Raw genomic sequence first — 27,810 nt, 5'->3', positions numbered from 1 at the left:
GGGCGACGGCTTAAGCGGGAAGTGCGGCTCGAGCTCGGGGCCTGAGCGAGCAGAGTTCAGCCAAGTGGGAAAGAAGAGCCGCGCCGCCGCTACCAGCTAGCGCACAGGTGCTTCTGGCCCCTAATTTGCGGCGGGCGGGCTGGGAAGATGCCTCTGGGGCTGAGGGGAAAGAAGAAAGGCAAGTCCAGGGAGACCTCCACCTTGGTGGACGGCGAGGCTCCCCCGGCTCGAGGGCGAGGCGACGACGAGGTCGGGGTCGGCGCCCGTGCCGGAGCGGTGGGCGCCGCAGCCTCGCGCGGTCCCGTCCGGTTGGTCTTCCACACGCAGCTGGCGCACGGCAGCCCCACCGGGCGCGTGGAAGGCTTTAGCAGCGTGAAGGAGCTTTACGCTAAAATCGCTGAGGCGTTCCGCATTGCCCCGGCCGAGGTATGTGGCCGCTAGTGGGGTGAGGTGGGGGTTTCCCTTCTCGCTTCACCCTCGGGGTTCACCCAGGTTGTTCCCCTTCTTTTCTATTGCTTGACCGTCACTCAGGGATCCGTCAAATTTCAATATTCCTGTTCGAGATAACGCAACGATCTACTTTTCAGCAGGTGCGGATTATAGTCTTTGGGGTTTCCAGTAATTTTGTGCCCTGTATTTTGACTAACTGACTAACCTCACTCACTCACTCACTTACTCAAAGTCAAGTTTGCCTCAAATTGAGTTTAATTCCTGGTAATTTACTAACATCTCCATATAGATTTCTGTCTGTCATATATAGTTTTAATCTATTAGGGTTTTTTTTTTTATCCCACCTTTCTTAATACAACATCTAGCGCTGAAGCTTTAGTGGGAGTGGAGAACTGAGTTTTTATGCTTAGTTAGCTCAGAAGCCAAATGTTTCACTTTGGGCCAGTATCAAGAAGGTATTGGTAAACCATTTCCAAAAATGTTACCAAGCAAACTACATGGACCTCTCCACGTAGTTGTCTGGACTTAAGGTTGATTTGAAGGCATGCATATGGATACAGACACAGACAAACAACTGATACATTGAACAGAAATACTGAAACCTAGTTATGATGCCTAAGCAGAAAATCTAGAGAATATTGTAATCTCAAAACTTCAACAAATTCAAGTAGGTTATTAAACACATCACAATTATCAAATGAGAAGGTAATTATCAAATAAAGTACTTCTCTCTCTCATATAAACTGCATAAACAACTTCTTTTCCCAATCTTTCTTCTACCTATCCTACCTTGTCTCAAATTAAGAAATATATTAATTCAACCACTCCATGCATCTGATGAAGTGAGCTGTAGTTCACAAAAATTCAACTTTCAGTAAAGTGTATTAGTTGGAAAAGTGCTATGACATTCCTTTTGTTTTTTTGTATTGTTTCCCGGGATTAACTCAAAAAGTAATAAATGCTCTGATAAATTTGTGTTCTATTATGGTAGTATTGAATCTGTTGTTTTTGATGAGTTGATTCATCCCGCCTAAAGCTTTAATGTTGCTTGTAGCATTGTAATCGAAAAATACTCAACTGTATTATTCAACTATCTGGTTGAGTGATTTGCATTTTATTCTACAAAACTGTTTTCTGTAATGATTGCAAAACTTAAGACACAAAATTGCTTCTTGATTTATTCAAATTGCTACAATAGTTCTATATTTGTGGCTCAGAGCACTGTAAAAGAAGCAATTCTTAACACATGTAATTATATTCCTAGCTACAAGTATCATTTTACTCTAGGCATTCAATTTACAATAGTATCTTATTTATTATCATGAGGAACAATAAAGCTTTGAAAGAGAGAAGTTTCTATGTTGATAAAAAAAAAGTTCAAAAGGTGTTTCACACAAGGCAGAGTTTGGAACATGGCATTGTTGTACTTACAGTTTTGTGCACTTTAATGTTCTTAATAAACTAGAGTAAAGAGGATCAATAAGTTGATGCCTAATTAATATTTTTAATATTTTTATGAGGTTTAGATAAAACATTTTTTTTTTGGAAAAAAAAACCCAGGCTTTGTTGTTCAAGCATTCATTTGTGACAGATGAGAGAGATGAAGATATAAATGTTTGGATTGCACTATTGGGGATATTCAAAACATTTGTTTTGAGCAGAAATTTTCCCCATCCCCCTAGAGATTGGCCAAAAATTTTGCACTTGCTCAAACGTTATTTATTTTGGAGCACAAGACTGTGCTAAATCATTTTTTTAATGTTTACAAACATGCAAACATTAACATTAGCAGTTCAGCTTGACTGATAGGAAACTTTACTCCTTAAGCCAGGGGTGTCAAACTCGATTTCATTGAAGGACCCATCAGTGTTGTGTTTGACCTTGGGGGAATGGTGGGGGCATAGCCAGCTCGGCATCACTTGTTTTGTGGCAACTGTGATGGCCAAGTGCTAAAGTAGGACTTCCCTCAGACCCTCTCTCCCTCTCATTATTTCTTTGCTTGCTTGCTTGCTTCCTTCCCTCCCTCCCACCCTCCCTCTTTATTGTCCTTTCTTCTTCCTTCCCCTCTTTCTTTATTTTTCCTTCCTTGCTCTCTTCCCTTCTTTTTCTTTGTCTTTCTCTTTCTCCTCTCCTGTTTCTTCTTGGATGCTCAAAAGCAAAAAAGGGAACATTTCTCCTTTTGTTTTGCTTTGCTTTTAGTTTGTTTTGCTAGCCCTCTGCTAGCAAAAATGGAGCTGCCAAAAGGCTGCAGATGGCCACTGTGGTTGAAAATGGAGCCTAGGAGGGCTGCACATGGCCCTTCAGAATTCTGTTTTCACTGGCAGAGACACCATGGGACGGTCCTTTCAGCGGTGGGTTTCCATTTTTTTTACTACCGGTTCATTTGTGCATGTACACAGGCTTGTGTGCATGATGCTTCTGTGCATGTACAGAAGTGTCCAGGTAGGTGGGCGGAGCCTCCCGCTGCCACTACTACCGGTTCGCCTCTGGGTCCTTTGCTGTTTTCAGGGTGGCCTGTGGGCCAAATCTAAGCACCTCGCAGGACGGATCCAGTCCACAGGCCTTGAGTGTGACACCCCTGCCTTAAGCAAATCAAGGCAATAAACTTTATGATAGCATTAATTCTTACATATTGGAAATTGTGATGAATAGGTTTAGTTTTTGGATCGGCATAGTGGCTACCAATGTTTGTAAAGCTTAACATAATTTGCAGACACAGAAAACCAGAATTTTCTTGAAGTGATTTGTTTTATAATGAACAATGGTAGCTTTTACCTTGATTGGGCCCTTCCATGTTTATGAATCTTCTAGAGAATGTTAATACACAGTTAATCACTGGCTTTGTTGGCTGACCTAGAGATGGCTAGAGGCTCTGCAGAAATGTTTTAAAATTGTTTCTGTTTGTTTCTGTTTGCTTCTACATGCCAAATTGATTACTGTTTAATTTCTATTATTCCCCCCCTACAAAAAAAAAGACAAAAAAGAATTAAGTGGCACACTACAAAGAAAATGATGACCAATGCAAAGATCACTAAATTTGTCATTGAGTTATCCACTGCTGGTTAATTGCTTTAATACAAAGAGCAATAGACTCAGTTAATTGTGTTAGGTGAAAGGGACACCGAGGCTCACAGTTCTTACTAGTGGCAGAAGCAAGACAAATGGAAATAGCTGGATGGTAAACATAGACTTTTGATTATAACAGATATAGTTGAGACAATTACCGGTAAGTGTATGTCACATGTAATACATGTATGATGGCAGTATGTTTTTTTCAATCATATAGAAAGAGAAAAGGGCTCTGAATTTCAGCAAAACAGACACATGACATTACTGAACATTAACATTATGAGATTAACCTGCTGATCAAAACAAATAAAATAAAGAAGAGGAAGTTATGAAAGTTCCACTATATGCCTTGTGTATATATTTCCTTTATAATATTTAATTTAGTTTCCTGAATCAGATTGGATAGTTCCATGTTTGGATCTGTTCAGCTACAATTTCATATCTTGGATAATTGTCATCTCGATGTTATCATGTTTGTAAAACAAAACAAGCCTCTTCTATTTTTATGTACAAATAGTACAGTTCTCATTTAAAATAGTTATTCTTAACGAAGCAAGTGCCCCTTCATCAGAATCCTGAATTAAGCAAATAAATCCATTTACTTTATTCACCATCTTGTTTTGTGAATGCTGAAACATATCATGCCAAGGTCTAATTCCAACTTTTCAAAGTAAATGATGTGAAGAAAAGTTAAAGCTACATTTATAGTATTAAATATGTTAGTGCAAATGACAATTGTTACATAAATGTAAGACATATTAGGGACTTAGTGGCTCAAGGGCTAAGATGCTAAGTTTGTCGATCAGAAAGGTTGGCAGTTTGGTGGTTCGACTCCCTAGTGCTGCATAACGGGGTGAGGTCCCCTTACTTGTCCCAGCTTTTGCCAACTTAGCAGTTTGAAAGCATGTAAAAATGCAAGTAGAAAGCTAACAGCGTTCCGTGTACCTTTGGCATTTAGTCATGCTGGCCACATGACCACGGAGATGACTCCGGACAGTGCTGGCTGTTCGGCTTTGAAATGGAGATGAACACCACCCCCTAGAGTCGGGAACAACTAGCACATGTGCGAGGGGAACCTTTACCCTACTATTTTCCACTATACACATTTGAGAATTTAGACTTATCAGAGTGATTAGGCTGGCTCCATATATTATCACCATATAGATTTGCTTGGTTTTGGAATATTGTAATGTGTGAGATCAACCAACTGTGACTTAATGAACAAATTGTTGCTTAGAACAGTATATGAACCAGATTGCTCTCACTGATGACACAAATACAGGATTCATATTTTAATGTAATGTTCTTATTTTTTATTGGAAATAAACGATATGAATGACTTATGCAGTCACCTGTTTTAATTAAAATGATCCTATTGGAGGCTCAGGTTGATTTATGTATGATTTATTTGATTTATATATGATTTCATCGTGACACTTTTATAACTTTACTTCTTTTTTGAAATAAGCTACATGCAACTTTTGTTACTAAGGCAAAGTACAAATAACTCTGGTTTAATTCTTTACTACTATAAATGAGGATTCTTGTATATCCTTCAGGGATCACTGCATTTACTAACATGTTACTGATTCTTTATAAAAGTAAGAGGGGGTGTATTGTGGAGAACAATCTGTCTAGTTACTCAGTTCCATTAGTTAATTAAACAGTGTTGCTTTCATTCCCTTAATACACCTGTCTTTCCTCTTCTCCTTTCTCACTACACCTTCTTGCTTCTTCAACCTCCAGTAATTATTTTTCTGTGTTTGATATGTGGTAGTCTTGAATTTACCACAAACAACTGATGCATGTGCATTTTATTCTGTGACTTATTCAATTAGCAATTCACTTCTGGGTTGTTATTTTCAAATTACAAGTGGAAAGGTTTTATGTTATTTATATTTCACTCAATAAAGACTAAGCTAAGACTCTATTTTGCATCACCAGAATCACTTAGGTACTTACACTAAATGAAATAAAATAAATAAAATTTGAGATGTGATTTATATTGCAACAATATAAGGGAAAATATAAATTGAATTAATTAGTCATTTAAAACAGTTCAGATATAAAACTGTCTTTTCAAGTTAGGGCGGGAGACGTAAATCTTCTAGATGCAATACTTCAATTACTGGATATTGTGAGCCTAGTGTAAATGATTTGTCAATGGACTAAACATTTTGTGAATGGGATAATCTATTTTAGGCTTTTGAACTTCCAGTAGAATTAAGACTGCTCTCTATAAATATTTGCAGTATATATCACATACTTCTATTTCAAAGAAATAGAAAGATACAAAGATACAATAAGATACAAAGTTTCTTATTCAAATATCTTCACTTTGTATGTTCTTATTATACTATAAAATAGTTTGCATTGAAATCTTAAAAACAACACTGACATTTTGAGACTGACATATTACTAAAAGCTATGCTTTATCTTACCTATGCATTGTCCAACAAACTACAAGAATTGAGTTCGTACAAAGACAAAGTAAAACCCATAGAAATCACACTGAACCACACTTGTCTGAAATGGTATAGAATTTCTTGCTTGAGCTGGGAGTTGCACTAAGACCTCCAAGGTTCCTTCCAATTCTGTATTTCTGTTATTTTCTGACACAATAATTCAATGCAATTGGTATGACTTGGATTTGGCATGTAAGCAATACATGCTAGGTGAAAGCTTGTCAGCCTTTATTCAACCACCAAATCCCCACAATCCAGCAATTCCTGGTCTGCTCCCCAAAGTCTCTGCCCATAGGGTACACCTACAGTCCAAGACCAAGGCTCAAACCCATGTGCCTGCACACACTCTGTGCAATTTCATGGCAGTGGAAGTCCACCGACGTCGAGGCAAAGGTTGAGGCCTCAGTCAACAACAGCAAGGATACTGGAACAAAGCGTGGCACGACATAACCGCAAACGTCAAAAGCGCGCCGACAACACCGCGGCGCTAAAACTGCGATGTCAAAAGCGCGCCGACAGAAGCGCGATTTAACTTAAGGTAAGGTTTAGGGTTAGGGTTAGGGTTAGGTTTAGGGTAGGTTTAGGGTAGGTTTAGCGTTAGGTTTAGGGTTAGGTTTAGGGTTAGGTTTAGGGTTATTTTTAGGGTTATGTTACAGCGTGCTTCTGTCGGCGCGCTGTTGTCAGCGCGCTGTTGTTGCGCGGTTTTGACGGTGCGGTTTTGTCACCGCGCTTTAGTCACACGCGCTTTAGTCTACCGCGGTTTTGTGGTGGAACCGGAACAAAGTTCTCTTAAGAGCTGTGTAGAGTGTTGCCACGAAATACAATACTTATTCCCGACAAAAGCCCTTTCCCACAGCATCTTCTTAAATGTTACTCTACAGGTGATCCTCGTCCAGAGGGGTGAGGCACCCTCCTCCTGAGTAGTCAGATCGCCCTGTGCTGATTCTGCCTCCTCTGTATTCTCTGCACCCAGGGATCTGGTGGGAGAAGCATTTGCTTGTCTCCAGAACTCCGCCGCTTCTCTGCTCTGCTACCTGCCCTTTCCATCTTCTCCTCCCTTTTTGTAGGTCAGCCTTGCTCTCTCTTCCTCCCTGCCTACTCTTCCAAGGCCCAAGGGGTCCAAAACTGATTCATCCTCACCCCCAGGTCATTCCTCAGGGGCCATAGGGACTGTGCCAGCCCCCTCCGTTGGCCCCAGTTCCATCTCCTCAGACCAGAGCCATGACACCAGTGTAGCAGCCAGCTAGGCTGAGAATGTACTGATCACTCTGTTTTAAAACATTGATTGAATGCTTGACTCTCAGAACAATTTGTACTTAAATTACCTGGTATGAGTGTGAAGAAAAATATTTTGCTTATTTACCACTATTGTCTTGTATAAAAATGGAACTCAGCAGGAAAATTATATAACCACTAATCAAAGTTCTTGTTTGACTGAAACTCTTCCAAGAGAGAAGTATATAAAATTGGCTCGTGCGGAGGCTGAAGTCAGTTTACGTTGCTCGGTTGCAGTTTTAAATAGAGCTACATCGTCTCAGATTTCTAAATATCACATTTCTGTTCTATTGCTGGTTTTATCTAGTCATAAGGGTAGAACTAGTTAGAAGATGATTACTTACACTATCATGTTGACAAAGACAACATTCAGAGAAAGTTTTTTTCTCCTTAAAAAAGGTGCATCAGAAATGTAATGATTTTAATAAAGATTGTAGAGCTTAGCCACACTAACATTTGAGAAACTTTGAAACTGTATACTGTATCCTTCCTATTTGTTTCTCAGTGTAGTATTTGATGCTTCACCCTATCTTTCAGAGTCACGGTTCAAAAATATTTACAAGTTAGCATATTGGATATATCTGATATGTACTGTATGTATGATATGCAAGTTACAGGAGAACCTTGCTTTTTTTCCTCTGCAAAACAAGTGAAAAAGAAAAGTTGTGACCTTTCATTTGGGATGATACCTGAAATATTTAAACATTTTGTATTTAAACATAGAATGTAAAGTTTTTTTTCATTTTTAAATTCGGCATAGTAATCATAAGTGGACACTATCTCAATTGTCTTTCAAAATATTTTCACAAAATAATATGCAAAAGATAGCATTTTAGAAACAAAATATTTCAATTAACATGAATAAGTCAAGCACCTTTCAAATTAACTTAATTCCTTTGGAAGTTTTGATTTTTAAAACAGTATATTTAAACCATTTCTCCCCTTACTTTTAGTTCATCTATGTTATGATGAATTTGAAATTTATTATTTAAAGCTATTTAGCCAGTACTACATTCTGCGATCTGTATTACAAAATCCTAAAGCAATGTAAAGTAAAATATTAAAAATAGTGTTTTTTTCCAAAAATGGACACTGTTTTAATGCTACAATATTATTATGTTTTTAAATTTACATTCCCTAATATTCTTAAAGGACCCACACTGAAATTTTCTAGCAAGAATTTTAAGTCAATTTATTACATGTTCAGTTGAAAGGGAAACTTGCATGACAGTAAATAAATACCGAAAGAAGTTTTGCTAAAATACTAATGATTACAACTTGATCAAATCTTGTTTGTGTTGTTCTCTCTTGTTTCTGACTCCATAAAGGAACCCTAATTGGATATCTAGTTTATTCTCTTTATCTAGCAGCTGGACTTAGATAGTCTGTTTCTTTTCAAATCATTTATTTTATTTGAAATCTTGGACAACTTATTTCTTATAAAGGTACCTTTGGCTCAGAACAATAAACATAAGAGAAAGTGTATAAAGTATTTTATAAGGAAGGAATGCAAGAACCTCTGAATAAACAGTCTCCCTACGAGTCTCCCTTTACTTCTTTCTCAATAAATATAAATATTAACACTCTGAATAAACAATTACTCAGCACTGGGAGAGGAAAAGGGATGAGAAAGCAACTCAGCATAATCCCACTTTGAATTGGTTTGTCAAATGAAGGGGCAAAAGGGGCAGAGGAATAGTCTAGCAGACCTTCAAGATTCTATTATTATACCCTAGAGCAGGGGTCCCTAACTCCTGGTCCATGGACCGGAACCAGTCCATGGCATGCAGGCAACTGGTTCATGCAAACAAGCAAAGCTCCATCTGGGGGTTGTAGGCAGCATACAAAATCATGGCCCCTCTGGTTCGTGGAAAAACGTTTCTCTACAAAAATGTTCCTTGGTGCCCAAAGGTTTAAGGGCTTCTGCCTTAGAGCAATAAAAGTCCTTTTGTGGTCTTTCTCATGTCATGCTGGATATTTACCCAGCATACTAATCTATAAACTATGTTTTATAAATAATCCGTTCACATACCCATGCTCCTGTTACTTGCTCCAGCTCCTGGCCACCTAGCAGTTTGAAAGCCTGCAAATGTGAGTAGATAAGTAGGTACCACTTCAGTGGAAAGATAATAGCATTCTATCAATTATAGTCATTGGTGTATAGCAGTGGTAGTCATCCTAGTCCCTACCGCCCACTTGTGGGCGTTCTAGCTTTCATGGTTGGCGGTAAGGGTTTTGTCCGATACTGAAGCACTTTCCTTTTTCTAATTTAACTGACTTGCCTACTTTATAAATCACCATTATTGTGGAACCAGTGGGCGGTTAGAAAATTTTACTACTAACAGAGATACGAAAGTGGGCGGTAGGTATAAAAAGGTTGACTACCCCTGGTGTATAGTGATGCTGGCCACATGACAATGGAAATGGACAACACTGACTCCCTTGGCTAAGAAATGGAGATGACTACTGCCCCCTAGAGTTGGTCATGACTGGACAGGGAAAACCTTTACCTTTACTTTTAATAAGGTGATTATCATTGTTAAAAAGGTTCACTATCTTATATATATATCCTTTGCTTTGATTTTTTTTTTAAAAATGTGCTAAATGTATACTTCGCTTGTCATTCAATACATTCCTCCTAGTTTCCCCAGCTAAAATAGGCTGAGCTGAGAAGGTGTGACTAGGAGTTTTCAAGCTCAAGATTATGCTTGATCTGTGATCTGTTGGTCAATTGGGTAGCCATATATACCTATTTAATAAATAAATAGAAATTTCTCTGGTTCTGGTCCAGCACTTTAAAGACTACACCATTCAAACTATCTAAATATGTATATGTATATAAATATAGGGATACATTTATTCTTTAAGCAACTGATGAACTATCGTTCACCATATCTTATGCCATAACTAAAAACTATAAGACTCTTGGGTTTGCTATAACTATAGAGTTTTTCTTTTTCAATATACTTTGGAAATTTGAAAATAAATTTGGGGAGCTCCCATCTTCTCAGAAATTATCTACTCAGTAATATTCCTTAATGTGTATTTTATAGTCTGGCAAATTTAAACACATAAGTGTTAAACTAAGAAAAATGAAGGGGAAAGTAGCAATTAGTATATATAATGCCACTGATTTGGGAGTTTATGGCAACAAATGAATCCATTTTTTACTGTCTATGGCAGTTAAGGAGAGATAATGCAGTCTATCAAAATCCAAGGTATGTAGGATATGCACAATGAAGGTTATAATTTATACAGTAGAACTTTGCATTGGCAGGCAGATGGCCTTTTCCTTTGAAAAGGTGTGTCCTTTATACACACCTTGATTCATATTGAAATAAATGTACAGTATGTCGCTCATTTTGAAAGGATATAGCTTTTTAAATAAGCAACTGAACACTTTATGATTCACTGCAGGAAGTACAAAGTTTATTGCAGATCAAAAGCCCTAGTTGAAGGATAACTTTGGGTGAAATACCTTGTTCTTAAATGTAACAAATTGAAGTTTTGGAGTGAAATATGATGATGTTAAATTAAATGCATTTTTATTCCGTTCCTTTTTAATTACAAAAAATAAATGCAATTATGAAGCCACTACTTACAACATTTTCATTAACTATAGTATATAGTAACACTTGTGAACTAAAAAGTGTCTTAAGTACTGATACTATGTAGCCTATAAAAAGTTGGAGTTAATGATCAGAAATTAGGTAGAACTTTGGATTTATTATTACCATTTTAAACGATATTGCCATTTTAGCATGGCATTCCATGCCTCCTTTTGAAGTTCAAGAAAAAAATGTCTTTCCTTTGTGTCAAAGCTATTTTCTTTGATGTGCAAAAAGTCCCTTTTAGGGCCTGCTGATCACACATTAGAGCTGTATTCTGAATTCCTTGAGTGTTGCAGGTGTCAAAGCAACAAATCTGTGAGAGAAAGGAGGAGATGTGTCATATTTTAATAGTGTCTTATCTTTTTTGATTTCTTTCTTTACTGTTTAATTTGTTGCTTTCTGGCATATCTCTCTCTCTCTCTCTCTCTCTCTCTCTCTCTCTCTCTCTCTCTCTCTCTCTCTCTCTCTCTCTCTCTCTCTCTCTCTCTCTCTCTCTCACACACACACACACACACACACACACACACACACACACAGAATGTATCTATGATTTGTTTCTGCCCCCTACATAAAAACTTGGCACTGCCTTTTGTATACCTGAAGTACTTGTAGTTGATATTGTTGGGAAGTATGGTGAAAAAGCTACTTTGCAACAGTATTGTATATTTTTCAAATTTAGGGACTTAGTTGTTTCCAGTTCCATGTTAACTTGGGTGCCTGAGTTTGATGGGCAACTATTTGAGTGTTGATCTAAGACTGCAGCATGGCACCCTTTATCGATCATATCAGATGAACATGACTGATATGGCAAAGAGTGGCTTCATCCCTACTTCTTCAAAGGTGGACAACTAAACAGTCAGGAGATAAACACTAGCAGGTAGCCCCTGGGAGGGAACACAAAACAGGGACAGAGGAAGAATGTACTCCTGGAGATTCCATTGGAGTTCACTCTCCAGTTGTGGGCCAGAGAAATCTAGGTCCAGTAGAGAAATGGTTATACTATGTACAGGGAAGTGGACAAGCTATACTGGGTTTCTTTCATTAGAAGAAAGCAGCCAAAGTGACACTTCTTTGACTTATGACTACTAGGGGCAGTCCAAGTGCAAAATGAGCAGAATCATTCCTGTTAGATAAACTTTGGATCCTGTGGGCTGAGTGACATGTCACCCAGATGATAGTTTTTAAAAAATAATGCTCTCCATCCAGGGATGGGTTCCAGCAGGCACTACTGCCAGTTAGCTCGTGTGCTCACGCTGCACGTGCACACTTGATGCACACTGCATGTGCATGTGCAGTGCAATAAAAATTGTTCTGCACATGCACAGAAGCAAAAAATAAGATGGTGGCACCTACAACGCTGCCAGATATAGTGCATGTATATTTGTAGATCAGAAAAACGAACTAGTTTGGAGGTGTGGCAGGCCTGGGTTGCTGCCTGCTCTGTTGTGAGCCTAGAGCCAATAACGGAGGTGAGGTGGTGGAACACAGTAACTCTTTATTTAACAATAGAATAACAACTGACAAGAAAAACTGGTGAAACCCTGTCTGACAGCTATTTACATGGTAGTTGTCAGACGGGTAGCCAATCAGATGGCTGTGATTTTCCCACCGGCCGGCAGGCATGTCACAGCCAATGGGGGCGGCTTCTGCAAGTCTCTGATGTCACCCAGTTGTATCTCCGAGGACTTAACAGAACCCACCACTGCCTCCATCACTCCCCTTGATGTGCTACCCCTGTCCTTCTGAAGAGATAAAGATTACCTGATTCCTGTCTCGTGTCCACCAAGGCTGGGCCAAGAGGAGGAGAGTGGAAGTGAAGACCCATGATCATGTGGCCACTCTGCCCTGTAGATCCTTCACACTATAGCAAAAGAACATTTATCCTCTCTGAGAGTTCGGATCAGATATTTGAGAGGGAGCATATGGTCATTATTTTGAGAAAAGCAAATAGACTGCAAACTCTGGAATACAAAAACAACATGAAAAGCTAGCACAATTGAAAGCATCCGACACCCACCACAGGAGCAGCTGGACTGTTCTCTGTCAGAATTATTACAAGCTTATTTAGAAAAATTCCAGCAGGCTTAGGATTCTGGAAACTTTCCAGTTCAAATTGGAATGAGTAAGAAACAAGCTATTTCTTTAAATAGAAACTGGCAGACATTTTTTGATAACTATGGTAAACAAAATTGGCCAGAATGGGAAACTTCAATTGTTGTCAACTAAAATGTTTGAAACTTTTTTTGGTGGAAGAGGAAGATAAATCATATTAAATAAAATTGTTTATATTTGCTGGGACAAAGACGGAAGTTACTTATTTTTCCTTTCCTTTAAAATTTTTCTCTTCCTTTTCTTTGTACTTTTTATTTTCTCTACTATGTATTTATTTTATCTGTATAATGTACTCATTAATAAACATTGTTTTAATTTTAATTAATTAAAAATTTGTACAGAATAAAAGCAATGAATTTTTTAAAAAAAGGAAAAGTGAACAAATTAAAGAAATGTGATGTAAATAAGAATGAAATAGAAAAGACAGGAGAAAGAGAAAAACAAAAAAAGGATATAAACTGTCCGTTCTTCTTCACAGCAATTATAAATGCTTTTATATTTTCCAAAGTTGTGTCTTAAATACTAATTATAATTAATAATTATATGGCATTATTATATTATTTTGGTTCATTCCACAGTCAGCCAGATGTTCAGAATGCATTTGGCATTTTAGTCTGCCTATCAAGTCCTTCCTGTTATATCTTCTGTGTCAATCAGGGATAAGGCTGATTGGAGCATCATGAATTCAAGGGCCACCTACCCCTCATTGTAGTCGCCAATCCCCTGGCCAGCCTTTTGGGCATAGACTGGTTTGAGCCATTGGGGCTAACCATTGCCGGGATACAATCTGTGACTATATCAGATGATTTTGACCATTTGTATGATGAATTTGCTGATGTGTTCGAGGGAACATTTGGTAATTTATAAGGGCACCCCTATTACATTGAATTTAGACCTCACAGTTGCACCTATTCGCCTTAAAGCCCGGAGGGTGCCCTTCGTTATTAGAGCTAAAGTGGAGGCAGAATTGAATAAATTAATCAGCCAGGGTATCTTGGAGCCCGTTGATCATTCACAGTGAGAGACCCCAATAGTCACCCCTGTGAAGGCCGATGGGTCCATAAGAATCTGCGCTGATTATCGTTCCACTTTGAATAAAGCGCTGCAGGCCAATCTGTACCCTGTTGCAGTAGTGCAGCACTTATTGCATTCATTGGGACAGGGACAGATTTTCGCTAAATTAGATATGGCCCAGGCTTATCAACGGCTACCTGTTGATGAGCCTACGATCAAGCCTCAGAATATTGTAACCAATAAGGGGGCCTTCAAATGCCGCAGGCTCCAGTTTGGAGTCTGCGTGGCTTCCTGGTTGTTTCAGGGACTAATGGAACGCCTGCTGCACGGGCTAGATGGCGTAGTCCCATATTTTGATGACATATTGCTGGCCGCCAAGGACACAGCAGATCTTGTCAAGATACAGGCCAGCTTAACATGTTTCAGGGAAGCCGGACTTCACTTAAAGAAAAGTAAGTGCTTATTGGGAGTTCCATCAGTGGAGTTTTTAGGATTTTTCATAGATTCCACAGGAATATACCTCACACCATGCAAAGTGGAAGCTATTCATAGGGCTCCTACCCCTACCTCTAAACAGGAACTGCAGGCATTTTTAGGCTTGCTTAACGTTTACGCGGTGTTCTTACTGCATAAAGCATCTGTGGCAGAACCCCTCTGTAGGCTTCTGGATAAGTCAACGGTATGGAATTGGGGACAGACTGAGGCCAAAGCTTTCGCCACCGTTAAGTCACTATTGACGTTAGCGGCTGTCCTCATGCAATATAATGAGAGGCTACCGTTGACTCATCACCTTATGGCATTGGGGCAGTTCTAGCACATAGGTTGCCAGATAGGCAGGATGATCCTATTGCCTATTTCTCACGCACCTTATCAACCACGGAACATAATTACAACCAGGTCGATAAGGAGGTGCCTGCGGCTGTTGCTGGAATCAAGAGATTCCATGATTTGTACGGCCGCTGTTTCCTTATCACCGATCATAAGCCACTTCTGGGCATTCTGGCGGGCGACCACCAGACGCCTTTAATTTTATCACCTCGGATGCTATGGTTGTCCGAATTTTTAGCTGCCTATTCCTACCGGTTGGAGTATTGGCCTGGGAAACATTTAGGGCACACTGATGCCCAGAGTCACTCCCCATTACCCATTCCAGTGCAGGACCCAGCTCCTGCATGTAAGGTACTCGCCCTGGACGAGTTGAAGCTCCCTATCACTGCATTGTATATAGAAGCACACTCACATAAGGACAAGGTAATTCTGAGGGTCCTGGAGTGGGTCCGCAGAGGCTGGCCTCTGGGTCAGTTGGGGGAGGAGTTCCTGCTGTTTGTCCAAAGGCGAACAGAACTGTCTGAGCTAAGGGGTGCCTCCTATGAGGCAATAGAGTGGTCATTCCACAAACGCTGCACTACCAAATGTTAGAGCCAGGTGCATGAGGGGCATCTGGGCATTGTCCATATGAAAGCCTTGGCCTGGAGTGCCCCGTGGTGGCCTAAAATGGATGAAGCAATCCTAGATTGGGTACGGCAATGCAATATTTGTCAGTTGTCTCAGCTGGTGCCACTAATGGCAGAAGCTAGGGAATGGGAAACGCCCCCAGCCCTGTGGTCCTGACTGCATGTGGATTTTGCCATACCCATTCAGGGAACTATGATCTTGGTAGTGGTAGACACATTTTCCAAATGGGTTGAGATTGTGTCCATGGGCCACAGAGGCAACAATTAGGGTATTGAAACGTATATTCACCTGTCGTGGAATCCCAGATGTGGTGGTCTCGGACAATGGATGACTGAAAGTTTCCAAACATTCTTGGCCTTCCTTGGGGTATGCCAAGCATTGATGTCCCCATTCCACCCTGCCAGTAATGGCAGGGCAGAACGGGCGGTCCGCAAAGGAGGCACTCGGTAGAATGGGAATGGGCCATTACAGGAGAAAATATCTGATTATTTGCTGTGACAACATTCAACCCCCTGTCCATTAATTAATAAAAGTCCAGCGGAGCTGCTAATGGGCCGATAGCTCTGGATGACACTAGACAGAATACACCCTCATTATGCAACAAATGCCCATAACCAGGTGGGGGGAGTGTGCAAGCAAGGGTTTGATAAAGGGGATTGGGTCTTCACACAGAATTTTGCAGGCATTCAAAAATGGATACCCAGGGAGATAATAGAAGTAACGGGTCCCTGCTCTTACAGAGTCCTACTCACCGATGGTCAGGTGTGGAGACAACATATAGGCCAACTATGTAGCTGGCATGCACCACGGGGCCCTAGGGCATCCGATTCAAGAAACAGGGACAATGTGCAGGCCCCAGAGGCCACAACCGATACAGAATACAGACAACTTCCAGAAACATCCAGCGCTGCCTGCTGGCCAAACATTCCACCGGACTTTCCATGCATGCTGTTCCCGCCAGATGACATCTCGATGGCCGACTCACCAAGGCAGGACTCCAGGGAGTCCCACGGACCATCATCGAGAAGGGCGAGTACCAAATTCACCAATTATGTCGCAGTCACCTGTCCAACCCCTTCAATGCTCTCAAAGGAGCAGGCGACAGCTGGCCTACCTGTCAGACTACGCATGCACAGTCTGGGAGGAAAGTGGTGTTATATCTTCTGTGTCAATCAGGGATAAGGTTGATTACCATTGGCTGAAATTAAAGGCGGGTTCTGGTGGGGAAAATCATGTTCTAATTGGGTGCCGGTTTGACAGCCTCCTGTATAAATAGCTGTCAAACCGGCCGGCTCTGTTCTGTTACCATAGTTGTGTTTATTAAAGCAGTTCGTGTTTCAGCAATCTCTCGCCTCAGACATTTATTCCTCAACGGAGAATATTTAAAACTTCCCAAGATATGTTATTACAATTATAATAGGCATATGGTCTATATATTTTATATCATACCATAGGAACCATACCTTTGAATCCTGTGGACTAAGGAATTGTCACTCAGCAATGGTACTAGGCTAGGAACTCTCATGCATCATATTATTTGAGTAATTGTTGGCTTTTTGTGCTCTGGAAGAACCTTATTTCAAATAGGATGTTTTTTTACTTTGTGATGTATTTCTTATAGGAATTTGGGGACTTGTTACAAAATGTTTAATATTTTTACAGCAGCATTATATTGAATTACCATATTTTTTGGAATATAATATGCACTGAAGTATAAGACACACCAAGGTTTTGAAGAGGCAAAGTAAAGAAAAGTAGGTAGGTAGATAGAGGGATAGAGAGGGAGAGAAAGAGAGAGAAATACAGTAAATAGGTAGGGAGAGAGAGAGAGTAGTTAGGTAGGTAGGTAGGTAGATAAAGGGATAGAGAGAGAGAAATAGAGAGAGAGAGAGAAATATAGTAGGTAGGTAGGGAGAGAGAGGGGGTAGGTAGGTAGGTAGGTAGGTAGAGGGATAGAGAGAGAGAAATAGAGAAATACAGTAAGATAGGGACAGAGAGAGTAGGTAGGTTGTAGATAGATGGATAGAGAGAGAGAAATAAAAAGAGAGAGAGAAATACAGTAGATAGGGAGAGAGAGAGAGAGAAATACAGTAGATAGGTAGGGAGATTGAGAGAGTAGGTAAGTAGGTTTTCACAAAAACAGGTCCGTTTTTTGCCAAAAAGATGCATGCATTGCCTTATGGAGGCTTATACACTGCTGCTGGGGGCCGGGGGGGGGGAAATGGCCCGTTTTTTGCTCATTTCTGCCTTCCCCAGCCCCCAGGAGCTCTCTGAAAGCCTCCATAAGACTATGCACAGCCATTTTGGTGAAGGGGCAGGGCTCTGGGTGGCAAAAAATGCTGCATTTGGTGTATAAGACGCATCCAGATTTTCAGCCTCTTTTTTGAGGAAAAGTGCATCTTATATTCTGAAAAATACAGTATCTCTGTTTGTATCAAATAGCAATTATTCTGCTTCCTGGAATAAATCTTGGCAACAAGTTACGAGCTTTGGGCACTGAATGGATTTTGTAATTAATACACATTTGAGTTAAGAAACCACAGTAACACATAGCATGGCAACTTTTATAGAATTCTGTAACTTGCACTTGCTGTTGGACAATTATTTAGGTCTCCTATGATATAAAAAAAGATATTTGTTTGAAAAGTAATTAAAATACATCTGTTTTCTTCTTGGCTTTGTAGATCATGTTTTGCACATTGAATACACACAAAATTGATATGAACAAGCTTTTGGGTGTACAAATTGGTCTTGAAGACTTTATATTTGCTCATGTCAAAGGAATAAAAAAAGAAGTGGAGGTCTTCAAATCAGAAGACTCACTTGGACTTACCATTACAGATAATGGAAATGGATGTGCCTTCATAAAGGTAGGTTGGGGATGAAGTGAATATAGGTAGTCCTCAACTTATGACCACAATTGAGCCCAAAATTTAGGTTGCTAAGTGAGAAATTTGTTAAGTGAGTTTTGCCCCATTTTATGACTTTTCTTGCCATATTTGTTAAGTGAAGCACTACAGTTATTAAGTTGGTAACATAGTTGTTAAGTGAATCTGGCTTTCCCATTGACTTTGTTTGTCAGAAATTTGCAAAAGGAGATCACATGACCACTTGACACTGCAGTCATCATAAATATGAACCAGTTGTCAAGCATCCAAATGTAATGCACATGACCATGGGGAATCCTGCAGCAGTCATAAGTGTGAAAAATGGTCATGTCATTTTTTTCAGTGCTGTTATAACTTTGAACGGTCACTAAATGAACTGTTGTAAGTCAAGGACTACCTGTATGAGAAACACAAACAGAATATCAATTATTTTATTAATTTATGGTGGTAGCATTGAAACTGTGTTGAGTAACTCCTAAAGCGAATGGTTTGAAAGCCAAATACTGATATTATTCCTTGAGTGAACACTTAGAGAAGAAGGAATATCTGACCGAACCATTTCTTTTTTAAAACTGAACATTTCAGTTATGAAAGACACTGTATGCTGTATTTTGTATGCATTTGATCCTTATTCTATTATTATCATTTTTAATTATCCTTAAAAAAACATTGATCATGCGGACATTATGCATATCTACATAAACTAAGCCCATAATTCCTGCAAAAACATACGATAGCTTACTCAGAAGGGAGATGAGGGAGAGGCAGCATACTTTTTTCTTTATTGCATAATAACTGTTATATACCATACATTTTTTTCACTACTATTTGTTCATGTCAGTTATATTTTGCTGTCAGTTTTTCCTCTGAGCAAGTTCTTCCCCGTCCTGGTCACCTTCCTTTGGATAGAAGCCAAGAGAGGGAAGTTGATAAGGGCTGGAAAAATCTCCCTGTCAATCACATATCTCCAAGCTTTATAGATTAATACTTTTTAAAAAAAATCTCATTTTTTTCTAATAATTTACAATTTGCTCAGATATAGTGCATGTGTATTTGTAGATCAGAAAAACGAAACAGGGTGAATTAACTCATTATTCCAGAATTTTGGCTTTAATAAGATTTAGATTATTACAATCTTCCTATGGCAATTTTTATCTTTGAGGAAGAATGAAAATTAGATTATATTCTCTGATCCTCAGAAGTAACTTACATAAAGTCAAAGGAAATTGTTAACATTCATTGTAAAAGATACGGTTAAAAAAACCAAAATTTTGAAGATGGAGGCAAATCAGTATTTCTTTTCTAAAGTTCTCAAATGCAGAAGAACTGAAAGCAAGGCCTTCACATAAGATCTTGATAAGTGCTGTACATTTATTATTATAGCTGTTTGAAATGATGGAATATGGATTGTTAAGTATAAATTCTGAACTGCCTTGTATGTTTTGCAGATGTTAACTATAACTATATGTTTCATCATTGAGTTTTTCCTGCCCTTCTTTCTAATGACACCCCAAATCTCCTGAAAATTTCTTCAAGGCAGAAAGAGCAGACTAGAGGAGGTTAGTGAAAAGATGATGGACACAGGAGACTACTATCTTCTTAATTTCCTGGATATCCTGGATAGAGAATGAAAATCTCTTCTCTTGATAATCTCCCATTAGATTTTGGATAGATGGATCTTGGCTAAAAATGAGAGACTGTTCATGTTCATATTTGTAGTTCATAATTTCCTGAACCAGACTATTTTTTTCCATTCATCATAATATATGCAAAATTGTTTTTGTCTGCAGAGAATTAAAGCAGGAAGCCTTATTGACCAAATAAAAGTGATATGTGTTGGTGACCACATAGAATCTATAAATGGAAAAAATGTAGCAGCCTATCGTCATTATGAAGTTGCTAAGAATTTAAAGGACTTGAAGAAGGGCCAGACATTTACATTAAAACTGATAGAACCTATGAAGTCATTTGGTGAGTGGAATATATCCACCAAAACATTATACTTGTACTGATAATCTTATTGCAATAGAGTAAAACTATTCTCAATGATCATCACAATTAAGCTACTTAATCATAAGGTTTAAAGATGTCTTTCCATACTTGAACTCTATTACACTAATTATTATGCAGGCAACTTCGTACAAAGCTCAAAAACTTTATTTTTTTCTGGCGCATACAAAAAGGGGTTATCAAGTCCAGCATGATTCATGGGATATATCGAATTTTAATTTTGTTGGGCAGCCTGATTTAAAATAAAAACAGAAATTAAACAAAATATTGAAAGCAATGTGCTTTCAAATTTATCTTCTTTCATTACCCTCTTGGTAATGGTTTTTCAGATATGCAAATCTACTTCAATCAATCCCCACTAGGTATATCTTTAGTGCCCTTTAAGGAGAATTGAAAGATTCACTGTTTACCTTTTTGTTGTAATTTGGTTAATATTCAATTACATAGCCATACTTGATCTGAGTTGCAGAAACTTCAAATTTTCAGTAAATATAAAAATATATTTTAGACAATGTGGGAAATGAGATTCTTATTTTTGAATGGAGCAGCATCTTTTTTTTTTTCAGGAAATAGAGGCATTTCTTTGCTATGACAACTATTTTGTTGTCTAAACATTGCTGGGTGAGAATTTTAGTGATGTTTAGTTAATTGGCCAGTCTTACATCTGGAAGCACATCTTACATTTTGTGGAAGCACAAAATTAAGAGGAGAGGTCAACAAGAATTGCAGCTGCATCTCCAATAGTTTGTCTTTGCCAATTAATTTTTTTGGGTAGATTTTCAAGCCAAAAGCTATATAGTATGATGAAGTAGCACCATGATACAAACCTGACACGCGTGCCCAAAGTGGCACGCGAAGACATGTTGCCTGGCACATGTGGCCTTCTCTGTTTGTCTTCCAGGTTTCTGGCATGCATGCTCACACAACGATCAGCTGTCTGCGCATGCGGTTGTGCTGAAAACCGGTGTGCACATGCGCATTTGCCAGCTGATTGTTGGGTGCGCATGTGCATCAGAACCCAGAAGTTTGGCTTTTCCGGAGCGCAATCCCTTCGCCCATGTGGCAGTGCTGAAAACCAGCCTGCGCATATGTGCCGGCTAGCTGATAGTCGGGCATGCATGTGCACGAGAACCAAGAAGTTTGGCTTTTCTGGAGCATGGCCCTGATGAGCATGCACACGTCGTGTTTCTGTGGTTCCTTTTTGGCACTCAGTACCCAAAAGATTTGCCATCACTAAAATAGCACATTGAAATTAAATTGCTATTCGCTAACAACATCACAGGTGTGATGAAATCATACGCATTGGACTTACTGAGTCTTTGATATCCTTGAAAAGAGTATTGAGACTGAATCAGTTTAGTTAGATATTAGGACAGTTCAGAATGAAACAAATTATTTTTAAGCAGTTATGAGTGAGATAGACTAATTAATAAGCAGAATATTTTTTTAAAATTACTGTAAGCTAGTCATTGTTGATTGAAACATAAATTTCCCAATCTACCGATTTATAAAATGTGTGGATCTTTGCTCTGTGAAAAAGTTTTAATGATTCTGCTAAAGTAATCTTCAGATTAAATCCAATTCTGAGTTGAATTAATAGATTGCCAACTTCATCCTATGAACCATACATTTGGGTTTGATGTTGTTCATTTTGAAAAGAAGAATAACTATATTTGGAGTTGAATTGGAATTAGGGAAACATATATCTATTGCAGAAATTATCGAGCCAAGGTCAAAAAGTGGAAATTTTGCAGAAGAAAAAATCTGCCGAGGAAGAGAGACTCTTCGACTAAGAGCCAAAGGTTCTGCTACACTAGAAGAAATGGTGAGTTTTTAATTCATAAATCTTTCTCCTGAAGGCAATTTTTTCTTTTGTTTGGATGAAGCCCTTAAACCTGTGATGGTGGACCTATGGCACACAGAGCCCTCTCTGCCAGAGGTGGGTTGCTCCCAGTTTTACTCCCGGTTCGGTTCGCTCATGCATTGCTCAGGTTACTGCCTCCTGGCTATGGGCAGTTTACAGATTTAAAAATCCATGATAAAAGAAACACAAACAGCTGACTGGAGAGCAAGACAACAACCATAAATCATTCAAAAGGGAAGGGGGACATCACAAACATCCTGTCCCCAAGGCTTGGGACTTGGAATAAATAATACCATTTTTAAAAAAAATATGCAATTAGCTTAGTGTAACGTGTTCCAACTTGGGCCACATCGAGGTGTGTGGATTTCAACCCCCAGAATTCCCCAGCCAGCATGACCATTTACAAAGAATTTTTGGGATTGATGTCTTAAAATTGGCCAGATTGAGTAAAGCTGGTTTAGTAGTAATTAGTTTGGAATCAATATTGATATAACTGTATTGCAAGATACTGAAATTTTTTAAATATTATAATTAATCTGTTTTGCATTACTCATTGCATGGTTTATATTTGTTTCTTCCTTTTGGTAAAGCTTTCAGATGTTGAAGAAAAGGCTACCAAAAAAGTGGATGATCTTCTGGAAATGTATATGGGAATAAGAGATCTTGAACTAGGTCAGTATTTAGGTAACAAACTTTCCTTTCTAGTTCTGCTGGGGCTGCTAGAACTTCAATATAGACATATTCTGAATGTGATACTGCATAAAATATTATTTCTTTTTTTGCCAGCCAAAATAGTAGCTTTAACTTGAATTTAAAATATTTTGTATTATGACAAATGATTTAACATATTATAATTTCTAAACTACTAAGATGTGATAGATACCCAAAACATCTTAATACTTTCGGAATCCTGTAAAATCATTTGACACCCACTTTAACATATAAGATATGACAACAGGATTACAATATTTGCTCACAGTGCTGGTTCTAAAACAAAAGAAACGTATTCTAAACAATTGAAGATAAGCATTTTCAAGCCAGCAAAGGATGATTCTGAAATGAAAAACTTTTTTCATGAAGAGTTTAGATTGCTGTATCTGACCTCATGTGCGCAAAATAGTGTTGTACAGTATTGAAACTTGTACCCCTTATCTATTTATGTCAGCCTGATATATTAGGATTCTCATTATACTACTTGGAGTAGTAAAGCACAGATCTTAATGTATCAGACTGCATGCTTGACTAGAAAGGTTGATTGTTATGATTGGCCTAAAAGCATAAACTCCTGTTTAGCGATGTGTTAGGCTATTAAGGCAATTGTGTGTATATCTGCTTGGAAATAAGCCTCATTCAGTTTAATGGAGCTTCATTTCAAACAAATGATTATGAACTGTAGGCATACATTCCCCTCCCAATAACCTGAATTCTATTGGCAATTTGAAGCATATTTGTTGCCTATCATTAAACATTAAGATCAAATTCTGTCTCTTGCTTTCTTCTTTTTCAATCTCTGTGTGTATGTATATGATTGTAATTCTGAAGATTATTTCTTGCCACAGGGCAATCGTACACCAATTATTCAATGTATTTTGATGTATATCTGTGCAATCATCTCTGCACAGATAAGGCATATAAATTTAAGCAACAAAATTACAGTGTTATAATTAAGAACCTTTAACAATTATAAGTAAATCCTCTCTCTATGTAAAGCATAATTATAAACTCTTAGACCCCCCTAATTATAAATAGCTATATCAGATATATTATTTAACATAATATCAGTTGTTATGTGATGCCTTACCACAATTGTAAAAATAATCAGACATAATTGTCAATAGATTTTTATTTGGAGTAATTATAGATATATTTATTATGAAATATGCATTTAATTTAAAAAGCCAAATATGTAATAGGGATTTGTAATTTCTAGTAGTTCTTCTTAACAGCCATTAGAGGCCAGTATCTGACTGTTCCATATTGGTGTACTGTAATACTGAAATAATATTGTTTGTTAAAACAATCAGAGAATTTCACAATGTGATGAGAAAGAGCAGGATAACAAAACAATTTTTTATAATAAAGACAATGGCGATAATTAATACTTCACTGTTGTTAATAAATGACTTTGATTAGAAAACCTTACTACAGTGTTTAGGTTTTCAGTTCCAATAACATTTACGGTCGGGCTCACCTTTTGGTGTCAAAGACATTTGCTTCTAAGAAAACTCTTAAGTATTATTAGAATATAAAATATACCATTATATTTCTGAAAGTTAAATTAAATTAAAACAAAGTTAGTCTTTATTCTGTCTCCTTTCCCCTTTGACTCCATTATAACATGCAATGGGAAACAGTCCTTATTCAAAAAACAAAGTTCCAGGAAAGCCCCAGTTCTCTAGTGGGAGGTTTATGGGTATTGTGGGGACTGCAAAAATGAAGAAGACTCCTTAAATATTGCTGTTTCTCTTGTTTCTCTTGTCCCTTGTTTACCGGAGTAATCTTGTAAATTAGATAACACTAAGTAATAATGATATTCATGATATTCAAGCTATGATTGAAAGAGGATCTGAATTTGATTCTTGAAGAATCAAACAGAAGGCACTGCCAACTGCAACCACACAATTTTAGCCCTAGTCTGGTGGTCTCCTCTGCATGGAAGATGATAGACCTATAGCAGGAAGCAAATTCACACTTGTGTTCTCAAGTTTTGTTATCTTCCAACTGAAATTGATGGTGATATTTCTCCTAAGTGGGGCTGAATTTTTAATCCTTAAGAAAATAATAATTCCATAGAGGATTAGTTCCCCTTGCCTTAAATACATTCTATAGATATATATATTTAAATTAAACTTTCCTTTCCTAATTAATTAAGGAAGTTTACAAATGTTTTGCTTTTTAATATACTTTTCTAAAATAAAATGCAATTATTCCAAGCTTGTTTGTATAAAATTCAACTACTACAATTCATATTGATGTGCCTACAAAAATAATTATTTCCCCTCTCTTTCTCTGTCTTGTTTTAGCTGCAACTATGGTAGAAGCCGGAAAAGGCAAGAACAATCCAGATGAATTTGCTGTAGCTCTTGATGAAGCTTTGGGAGATTTTGCATTTCCAGATGAATTTGTCTTTGATGTATGGGGAGCCATAGGTGATACTTTGAAAGGGTGATTTTAATGAGAGGCATTAATTTTATTACAGTACTGTGTGAGCTGTGTGGACACATCACATGCGTAGTCATGTATATGGCATGGGTTATGACCCAAGTATTCTAAAATGACCTATTTAAAATGTATAAACCTGACCAAATTAAATGAATGTAGCACTAGTGCAAAGCTTTTAGCCCAATATTGCAGTTAATTTAACATACTCACTTGGAATCTTCGCCGAGCAAAATTCAAGTTCTTTCTCTGCGTATGCACATACCTGCCAGTTGCCAAGCACCCATATTTTGATCATGTGACCATGGGGATAATGCAATGGTGAAAAGTGTGAAAAAATGGTCATAAGTCATTTTTTCAGTATCGTTGTAACTTCGGATGTTCACTAAAGAAATGGTTGTAAGACATACAGACATACAAAATGACTAACTAGCTGCATGGAATAAAATGTACTTTTTAAAATTGTTTTAAATTTGGAACTAATAGCATCAAAGAGAGGTTAAAGTTTGGTCAATGTCTGAGAAGTGAACAGAATTTTGTACTGCAGTTCACAAAGTCAGCTTGGTAGCTGTGTGTGAGTTAGATGGCCATATAAATTTATCAAACAAAATCTGTCAATCCTAGATAGATGGCAATGGCAAAACACTTTCAAAAAAACCTTGCCAAGAAACTCTGCATGGATTCGTCCAGACATTTGCCAGGATCAAAAGATATCTTGAAGATATCAAAAATCAAACCATATCAAACAAAAAAACCTCCACCTATGATTTACTGCTTTAAACTATGAACCAGTTCCTACATTCCATGAAACCTCCACATTTGTCAAGAGAACATAAAGATAATACTGATATTTCCAGTGGACTTTCCTATATATGTATATATAGACCTTACTAAAGTTGGAACCTCTAATATAATAGAACAGTATCAGAAATAGGGATGGATACTTATTAAAGCTATTTCCAAAGTTATCCTCAAGAAAATTATTTTTCTTTCTCCTGTTCTTGTCCTAATTGGCTTGTTGCCAAATGTATTTACAGAAGAATTTAATGGCAAGATCACTGTAATGTTACATTTCAGTAGAGCTGATGTAAAGTTAGGATACTATTTTAATCATTTTGCTTTAAACTACAGTAGTTGGAATTGACATTGATGTAGAACACCTATTTAAATGAGAACAGGCTGCCAGTTTGAATTCTTGTCTCTTTCTCTCATATACATTATTTAGATATATCACACACACACACAGGTGACACTTTGTTCTGTATTATACTATTAAATTCTTACTCCCTATTAAAATAAAATACTCATTTTTTTCATTCTGATTCTAATTATGAATCAGGTAGGTTTTGATTGTGCTTTTCAAAAAGCACCCAAAAAAAAAACTTTTTTCCCCAGGGTTGGTCTGGAAGAAGTTACAAATGTTGAGCTGAGTCTCACAAGAGTGAAGCTTGTTTCGCAACCCATCAAATACGCCATTAGAGTAAAATACTTTGAACATACTTGTACTACATTTTTACAAATTTCTTTATACCTGAATGTTAAGTAAATAAAATATTTTCTCAAAAATGTTAGGTTTCCTTTCTTGATTTCAGAAATAACTTTGTAATCATTTCAGATTAATTCTATTTATCATCTATCTGTCTGTCTACTTATCTATCTTCCTGCCTGCCTGCTTGTCTTTCTGTCTATCTATCATCTATGTATCTATCATCTCTTTTTCTCTCTCTCTACAACCAAAATGGGCATTATTAAATGAAACATGAGAAGTAATTTGCTATCGAGAGTGAGTCTTAAAAGGCTCATTTTGCTGCTCACTGTGTGTTGTGAATATTTTTTTATCACTGAAACTGCTGATGTAAACCTACAAAGCACACAAACCCAAACAGCTGTCATATAGCTTATCTTCCACAAACCTTCCCTTCCCTTTCCCCAAGTCTGGTAACAGATTTCTTAAAAAGAAAGACGTACTAATACATCTGACATAAAGGATAACATTTCAATTGTGTCATTAGGACTATGGATGTTGGGTGATTCCCTTAACCACATACCACAATGCAGCTGGGCCAGGAGGTGTTTACATATAATTTATTTGATTTATTTCCTTTTAATGTGCCTGAAAAAGTATGTGAGAAGCCTATCCTTCTCACACATGGGTTAATGAGAAGATACCCTAGAAGTCCCTGGTGGTAGTGATAACTTTCATCCTATGGGCTGTGTCATTTAATACTTAGAAATGAAGAAAAAAAAGTTGCCTTGATTTAAAGTAACTATACATCCAGGTGGAATTTATAAAACACAAGAAAGTAGAATTTAAGCTACAGAAACACATCTATGCACCAATTGGACCAGTGGTGGGTTTCAAAAATTGTTCGAACCTACTCTGTGGGTGTGGCCTCCTTTGTGGGAGTGGCTTGCTGCCCATGTGACCGGATGGGAGT

At 37.9% G+C, this 27,810-nt stretch overlaps 1 protein-coding gene across 1 annotated transcript; it reads left to right on the top strand.

Annotated features, from left to right (window-relative positions):
- The first annotated feature begins 48 nt into the window (after positions 1 to 48).
- On the top strand, positions 49 to 27,810 carry GIPC2 (GIPC PDZ domain containing family member 2). Its single transcript, XM_014069534.2, has 6 exons — positions 49 to 426; positions 18,136 to 18,321; positions 20,130 to 20,310; positions 22,065 to 22,174; positions 22,804 to 22,885; positions 25,237 to 27,810. The coding sequence occupies exons 1-6, from the start codon at positions 148 to 150 to the stop codon at positions 25,380 to 25,382; spliced, it is 984 nt and encodes a 327-aa protein (XP_013925009.2). The 5' UTR covers positions 49 to 147; the 3' UTR covers positions 25,383 to 27,810.

Source organism: Thamnophis sirtalis, unplaced genomic scaffold, assembly GCF_051295495.1.
Source record: "Thamnophis sirtalis isolate CommonGarterSnake01/CBP01778 unplaced genomic scaffold, rThaSir2_p1.2 scaffold_7, whole genome shotgun sequence".
Taxonomy (NCBI): Eukaryota; Metazoa; Chordata; class Lepidosauria; order Squamata; family Natricidae; genus Thamnophis; species Thamnophis sirtalis.
The sequence above is the reverse complement of the archived record's forward strand: the minus strand, read 5'-3'. Positions and strand labels throughout refer to the sequence as shown.

What these genes read in the sequence shown, in the direction of transcription:
- GIPC2 (XM_014069534.2), top strand. Translation starts at nt 148, where the DNA reads ATGCCTCTGGGGCTGAGGGGAAAGAAGAAAGGCAAGTCCAGGGAGACC. An exon ending in ATGGATGTGCCTTCATAAAG is followed by an intron (nt 18,322 to 20,129) that starts GTAGGTTGGGGA and finishes TTTTGTCTGCAG; the next exon opens with AGAATTAAAGCAGGAAGCCT. An exon ending in AGAACCTATGAAGTCATTTG is followed by an intron (nt 20,311 to 22,064) that starts GTGAGTGGAATA and finishes TATCTATTGCAG; the next exon opens with AAATTATCGAGCCAAGGTCA.